This window comes from Coregonus lavaretus (genome assembly GCF_964263955.1).
Source record: "Coregonus lavaretus genome assembly, chromosome: 3".
Taxonomy (NCBI): Eukaryota; Metazoa; Chordata; class Actinopteri; order Salmoniformes; family Salmonidae; genus Coregonus; species Coregonus lavaretus.
Window position 1 is genome coordinate 21,128,731 of NC_139990.1, and position 7,830 is coordinate 21,136,560.

Below are 7,830 nucleotides of genomic sequence, written 5' to 3' on the forward strand. Positions count from 1 at the left end.
AAATACCCGCCAAGGAGGCAGGAATAACGCACATATTATGCTTACCACTATACACTTCTTAAAGAAATAGAATGGCGCCATCCAAGGACTTCTGGCGCCTTCTAGCGTATTGCTATATATTGCATGGCATTACAAACTGCACATCCACCCCCACAGCAATAGAGTGCGCTAAAGGCTTTACGGAAAATGAATGTAAACAAACTGCCTGCTTGTTCCTCGTTCGTTGGTAATTGAAAACTGTGGTTGAAGAGAAACCAAACAAAAGAAGGGTGAGCTGTTATTAAGACAAATAGCTAACTTTTAATAATGAGTTGGTTAGTAGCTAGCTAGTTACCGTAACAGTACACAAGCAAATCAATGTATTTAAAAAGCATTTTCAATGTGGTACAAAGCGCGCACTGTCAATGTTAGAGTAGACCAAATGTGTCAGGTTGGTAAATGCATAACTTACAGTAGCTAAGGACAAACATAAGTAACGTTAACTGTTTTTAGCAACGCTAGTATTTACACAATACTAGCGTTACTGGGAATTCGCCTGCAAAAAAACGGATAGTCTGCCGGAAGCTAGAAGTTAAGTAGCATTCAATTTAAACTTAGCCGATTGTCCGTAGGGTTGGTCCTTATTATGCAGGGGGAAATTAAGAAAAATCATCTAATAGAACATAAATTAAACAAACTTTCCAAACGTGGGTCTGTTGTAGACTCACCTCCTCTCTGCCTACCAGCCTTTTCTTTTGACGTGAGATAAGCAGAGAGGAACTGACCTCGCTGAGGAACTGCATGGGTCTATAGACCCACGTTTGGAAATTCTGTTTAATTAGAAGTTCCATTAGATGTTTTTTTCTCAGACTCCTCCTATGCATATGGATCAAGCCTACAGACAATTGACAGAGTAAGTTGAAATAGAATTGTATTTAGCTCCGTTTTTTTGCAAGATAATTCCCAGCAAAGTCAGCTAGCTAGCTAGCAAGCTAAATGCTTGCTTACATTTAGCTAGCTAGGCTAAGTTATAGCTAGCTACTAATCTCCAGGAAACACTTAAAATAGATTGTAAACACTAGATAGCTTGGTAGCTAGTATATGTGGGACTGGTATTGATGATTATAGCTAGAAGCTACTGCAGCGCTGCTGAATGTTGCATAACTGTGAGGTCCTGTTTTGAATTGTTATGAAATGTTGTTATTCCTGCCTCTTATGGTTGCCTTTCACTATTCCACTTTGTCATGCCATGAACAGCCAACAAACTGAGGGCCTAGAAAATGACTGAATTCTCTGCACAGCTCTGTTTGGAGAAACCACTTTATAATATCTCATTCTGCTTAGAGAATGCACAAAGTACCTTGACTTTGATCAGTATCATTAATGAGTTCAGTAGACTTTCATTGTCTACTATCATTTCACTGGAGGTAGAATTTATTGATAATATCTTGTATTTTTTTCTAGGTCTGATGTCATGTTTCAACCGTGTTGAAGATGACATTAATGCCGGGAGTCCGGGGTCTGCTAGGCCTTCACAGAATGCCTGTACCAGCTTTTAGCCGCTTTGTCTCATCTCCCGTCCACCTGACCTCAGTCTGTCTTCCCAGGGGGCTTTGCACCATCACTCCAAATGTCAGTCACTCGAAGCCTTCAGTGGGACCTGAGAATGAGTCCTTGCTGGAGAGCTTGACCTTCATGGGGGTAGACGTGAAGATGGTGCGCCAGCGCCAACCGGGAGTGCTCCGCAAGGTCATCACCAATGAGCAAGGTCTGGCTCACTTCCTCCATAGCAAAGGCGCCAGCCGCAAAGTGGTGGCCGGCATCATCTCCCGGTACCCACGCGCCATCACTCGCTCGGGTGAGCACCTGGAGCAACGCTGGGCGATGTGGCGGAGTGTCTTCAAGAGCGACAGCGAGATCGTCAGCATTCTGGACCGCTCGCCCGAGTCCTTCTTCCGCTCGAGCGACAACGACAACCTGGAGAAGAACATCGTGTTCCTGGGCTCGCTGGGCCTCAACGCCAAGGACCTCCACCGCCTGCTGACCACAGCGCCGCGGACCTTCTCCAACAGTGTCGAGCTCAACCGCCAAATGGTGGAGTTCCTGGAAGACGTGTGTGCCGAGTTGGGTGGAGAAGACCCTGGGCAGTTCGCCAAGGCGGTGATTTCCCGAAACCTCTACATCCTCATCCGCAGCACCAAGAGGGTGAAGGCAAACATTGACTTCATCAAGGTGTCTTTCAAGATGAGTGATCTGGAGCTGCTGGCTCTGCTGCAGGGTGCCGGGGCAGAAATCCTGGACCTGTCTAACGAGTACCTGAAGAGAAACCTCAAGAGGCTTCAGGAGAAGCTGGTGTCTCTCGGCTGTCGGAAAGTCGACGTCAAGAAACTGATCGTCTGCTACCCCACTGTGCTGTTCATCGGGCCGGATACGCTGAGTTCCAAACTGGACTGTCTGTTAAAGGGAGGGATCACTATGAAGCAGATACTGGAGAAACCTAAAGTCCTGGAGTACAGCACGCAGAACATCACGGGGCGACTAGAGGAGCTGCATAAGCTCCGGTATGACTTTGAAAAGAACGGCATCAACATTCTGGACTCTAGCCGAAAACGGTTCGATGCCAAGTTGGAAAGACTGGCTCTCTCGTCAGAGGAATGAGTTGTATCAACGTTTGGGTTATGCTTAGAATGAATCAGACAACTTTTTGCACTAGATTTTTTGCCATTGCTACCTGAAGCATGACCTCTACATATCACTGTCCTACTACTAAACTATAAGATTTGATTGTGCATAGCTGTAATAAGCAAGGTATACGATAGGTAAAATCAAGTCAATGATAAAGAGGATTGTGTCAGTATCAGGAAACATTTATTTTAATGGAAACCAAAAAGAGTAAGCCTATGTAATGTAGTGTCATCATATTTGATCCATTATTTGGATTTTTACGAAAGCTAACGAACTGTGTATTGTAGTACTGTGTCAATGTATTTCTCGTGATTGGTTTTGAAGCACCTTAGTGAACTTCGATGCCTTCAGTTCAAAGGAAACACCACCCTTACCAATGGTTTTACAGAACTGTGAACTGCCAAGAGGCATCAAGACACTGTTTTCATTGTCCGATTCTCAAACTTCTCTTTTGCCAGATGAGTTGTCCGATGAGAAATCAGTCAAAACCCCTTCTTCCTGGCTTATCTGCCTGAATTAATGAATATGAAAAAATAAGGATATATTTTACCGAACAAAAGGTTTGGAGAAGGTTATTTGAATAGCATCACAAAATATGATGCATTAGGTTTACAGTAAGTAATAGTTATATATGTTCTCTCTTTGATGCAATTGTATGCCAATGAACGGTAATACAATATGACAGTTCATACTTTAATTAAACCTATGGATTCAAAATGTCACTTTCTGTATTTTGAAAGTTCTATATCTTGAATTGAGTGCATTTATCTGTAAAACTCAACCTGTGGAGAGAGTCTACCTGCTATTAATGGTATTCAATATAATTTTGTATCCATCTTCTACAGTGAAAGGCTACAGTTCAATTTTGATTGAATTGAGCAATGGATCTCATTCTGCTAACACAAAAGAATGAGAGAGGGAGATTCTCATTTGGGCAAAAGACCGTCCTCAGTCCTCTCTCCTCCGTGACCCGGAAACCAATAAGTGGTCGAGGAGTGTGTCAATTCGTTAGTAGGTGGAATAAGTACCCAATTGTCATACATGAATAAAAGTAAAGATACCTTAATGGAAAATGACTTGAGTAAAAGTGAAAGGCACCCAGTAAAATACTACTTGAGTTAAAGTCTACAATTATTTGGTTTGAAATATACTTAAGTATCAAATCATTTAAAAATCCTTATATTAAACAAACCAGACGGCACCATTTTCTTGTTTTTTACATTTACGGATAGCCAGTGGCATACTCCAACACTCAGACATCATTTACAAATTAAGCGTTTGTGTTTAGAGTCTGCCAGATCAGAGGCAGTAGGGATGACCAGGGATGTTCTCATGATAAGTGTGTGAATTTGATCATTTTCCTGTCCTGCTAAGCATTCAAAATGTAATGGGTACTTTTGGGTGTCAGGGAAAATGTATGGAGGAAAAAGTACATTATTTTCATTAGGAATGTAAAAGTAAAAGTTGCTCCCCTCCTCGATAGCCAACTTTCATTGAGGATACTCGTGTATGCAGAAGTTTTGACCTCTGACACACCCACTTTGAATCAGCTTTTGTTTTGTCAGAGGAGAAAAACATGCACACGTTTAAAAACAATATGCTACTTATTGTTTTATCTATAAACATTTATTTTGGGATCCACCCCTGTAAACGTAATTTGCCTAATGACTTGCGAGTGGAGAAGGACCGTCTCATTTCAAGCAAGTGCATTTCCATCCACGTTCACTCTCCTCGCAGACTCTCCGATTCATTTGGACCTTTTTCAAAAGGAGGCGAGAGAGGACACAGGAGGTGAGCAAATCTAATTCATAAAAGGCCAGAGAATAGGACAAACTTTTGCCAATGGTAGACAGGCCTCCTCTGGTGCTGGAATCAGGTACTACAGTAACAAGTCAGATTATTTCAACCCAACGCTTTATTATGATTGCTTTCATAAATGTGTTATGATTGCCTTACGTATACCCCCTTCAACTAAAGTATTACCAATGGGGTAGAATTGATCATATATGATCTTTTGCAAGGACATTTCTGAGAACACAAGGAAGAATTGGATCAAGAAAAGGTTACAAGTACTTTACCGCTACTTGTCAGAAACTTTACAACTAAAAGCCGAGCTGGGTACAAGAGTAAATCATTACCCACAGCAATTAAAGATTACATTTTAATCACTGACTTAAGGGTTTTATAACATGCCCTTTGATTGTCATTAAAGTAGATTCGATTGTCATTAAAGTTGAATTAGCAGACTAATATGACACCAACTGTGTATATTTGAATTATCTAAATGTTCATGATATATTCCTCAATGACTCTAAATTATGTATTTGTTGAATTTCTACTAAATATGAAATACTACATTTCATTAACATTCTTATTCAGTCTTTACAAGGAATGACATCCCATATCCCACTGGAAAGGCTTTCTATGATACTTTCTTTTACCTTTGAAAAATTCCTCTGTTAACTTTACCATGACATCACTTTTAGAGACACCTTTGAGGGGCAGATCTGGATGAATCCAGGTTCACTGGCGTCTTTACATTTTCCAATAGAGAAGTATGGGAAGAGTCTCATTGAATATGTCTTTGTGAGTGTAGATTTTTTAGGATCCTGTGGTGTGCACTGCAGCTGGAAACAACTATAAAGCATAATAATGGGCGAGTGTTCTCCTTAGCTTGTAAGGAGTCTATGGACAAGGAATGAGTCCTAACCGCTAATGTTAGCATTAAAAAAAACAAAAAAACAATTGAAATCAATGAACCCGATATCAACATGTTTTAAATGAATGCCCAAATCATCTCAGAGATACTTCAAACCAAGTCATTGAGCTACACAATACCTTTCAGAAGGTTTTGTTGTGATTGGGTTTGTTTACAATTGTGCCTACTGTCTATAAGGTTTTTGGTCAAATTAGGAGTAGCACTTATCAATTAAGAGTATTCTTTGATAAATTGCTAATCCAATATGGCCGCTTGATTCCATATTTCTACATGATCATTGCATGCATTCATGATGCACATTGGTGTGTTCCAGTACAATTGTACTTGGGTTGAACTAGGCACCAAGCTTCTTCCAGCTATTCATGAACACCATCCATTCAAATATTGAGACGTGATTTTTAGGCCATATCGTTTATGTGTAAGAAGAGTCATTTCTCTGTATCAGTAACAAACAGATACTATGATATTGAGAAATAAAATATATTGGACATACCTCATTTGGATGCTTTTGTAGCTCTCGCAATGATAAGACAGAGAAAAACTGAATTTTAATGATATTATGCTAGAATATAGTCAAGAACACATTGGAATATCCTATGGCGACAACAACCGATTAAACCTTAGACAAGGAATCAAATCCAAAGCCATCATCATCATAGATTATATCCCAAACGCTGCAGTAATGTATCTCTATTCTAATCAGCAACATCTCCTTGGGGAGTATAGGTCACCCACAATCATATTGATTGCACTGCATGTTGTGGTGGTGATACTGTAAGATTATCTCATCCTTACCCTCAAACTAAACCGCTAGCATTGCATTTCCGTTATCCTAACTAACAGATGCAACATGCAGTCCCCTGTAGCTCAGTTGGTAGAGCATGGTGCTTGCAATGCCAGGGTTGTGGGTTCATTTCCCATGGGGGGCCAGTATGAAAATGTATGCACTCACTAACTGTAAGTCGCTCTGGATAAGAGCGTCTGCTAAATGACAAAAAATGTAAATGTAAAATGTTTGCAGTCTAGTTTTGGGATTACTGTGTATATACCTTCAGATAGCGCAAATCCTGCTTCTTTAAGTCTTGTTCCAAAGTAGTGATACTTGTTGTAAGAGATGAGATTTGGTTGTGAATTATATTCATTTCTATGGTCATAGTATCACTCTTCTGCTGCTCTTCCTTCCTCAGCTCACCTAGTCTGGCCTTCTCTTCATCTCTCAGAAACTGGTGAAGCTTCTCAAACTCCTCCTTTATCTGCCTCTCAGTGTCCACCAACCGTGTCTATGACAATGAAGCATTTTAATTAGCAAAAATAACTGGTTGGGGCTGGAAATATCAAGATTTTGGTAGAAAGGTAGAAAAATTGAAGAATTGATAGAACATTTCAGAACAATTATTAGAAAACACATTAAATTAACCAATTAAAAAAGTATGAAGTAAAAAAGTCTGTTCAATTTAATTCAGATAAAATACTATATTTGTATTTTATTTTGTGGCTTCCATTGCCAATACACTTACCTTTGTGTGATGAACAATATGCTTGTATCTTCTCTCAGTCTCAGTACATTTCTTCAGCTTGTCCTGCAGAGGCTTCAAGTCCAGCTTCAGCTTTTCCTGTAATACATTGTATGGGTTGTTAATATAGCCCAACCTGGTCTCAGAGCATTTCATATTATTCTGTACATAAATCCGCAACACTCAATTTAGTATGATATGTTCTGTTTCGTATGGTATGTATTAATTTGTGGATGTCCATCACCCTTTTTGTATGATATGTTACGAATTACAATCCATATTATATGTTAAGAATTTGAAAAATGTACAATATGCTATCAATTTTCAAAACGTACAATATGCTACGAATTTTCAAAACTTACAATATGTTACGAATTTGCTAAACGTATGGTATGTTACGAATTCTAGCTAGGTGGCTAATGTTAGCTAGCTTGCTAAAGTTAGAAAGGCTAGGGGTTAGGGTTAGGGGTTAGGGTTAAAGGGTTAGGGTCTGGTGAAGGGTTAGCTAAAAAGGTTAAGGCTAGAGTTAGGGGAACGGTTAGCTAACATGCTAAGTAGGTGCAAAGTAGCTAAAAAGTAGTAAGTAGTTGAAAAGTTGCTAATTCGCTAAAATGCTATAGTGAGATTTTAACTCACAACCATTGGGTTGCTAGACATTCGTGTTATATGCCTACCCATCCACCCCGACCAACCACCTTACTTTGGTTTTTTTTTCCTTAAGTAACCATCTGTCTTATGTAACCATATGAAACGTAACATATCATACTAAATGGAGTGTCTCAGATTTATGTACAGAATAATACAAAATGATTTAAGTCCAGGTTGCAACGCCATATAACATTCACATTCACTGGTCACTTCATATACTGTTTATACAGTGCCTTCAGAAAGTTTTCACACCCCTTGAATTTTTCCGCATTTTGTTGTGTTACA

The 7,830-nt window shown here is 39.6% G+C and overlaps 1 protein-coding gene across 1 annotated transcript; it reads left to right on the forward strand.

The window, feature by feature from the left end:
* The first annotated feature begins 208 nt into the window (after window positions 1-208).
* On the forward strand, window positions 209-3,864 carry mterf1 (mitochondrial transcription termination factor 1). The gene is made up of 2 exons (XM_084155753.1): window positions 209-269; window positions 1,444-3,864. The coding sequence occupies exon 2, from the start codon at window positions 1,474-1,476 to the stop codon at window positions 2,635-2,637; it is 1,164 nt and encodes a 387-aa protein (XP_084011879.1). The 5' UTR covers window positions 209-269; window positions 1,444-1,473; the 3' UTR covers window positions 2,638-3,864.
* The last annotated feature ends 3,966 nt before the right edge of the window (window positions 3,865-7,830 follow it).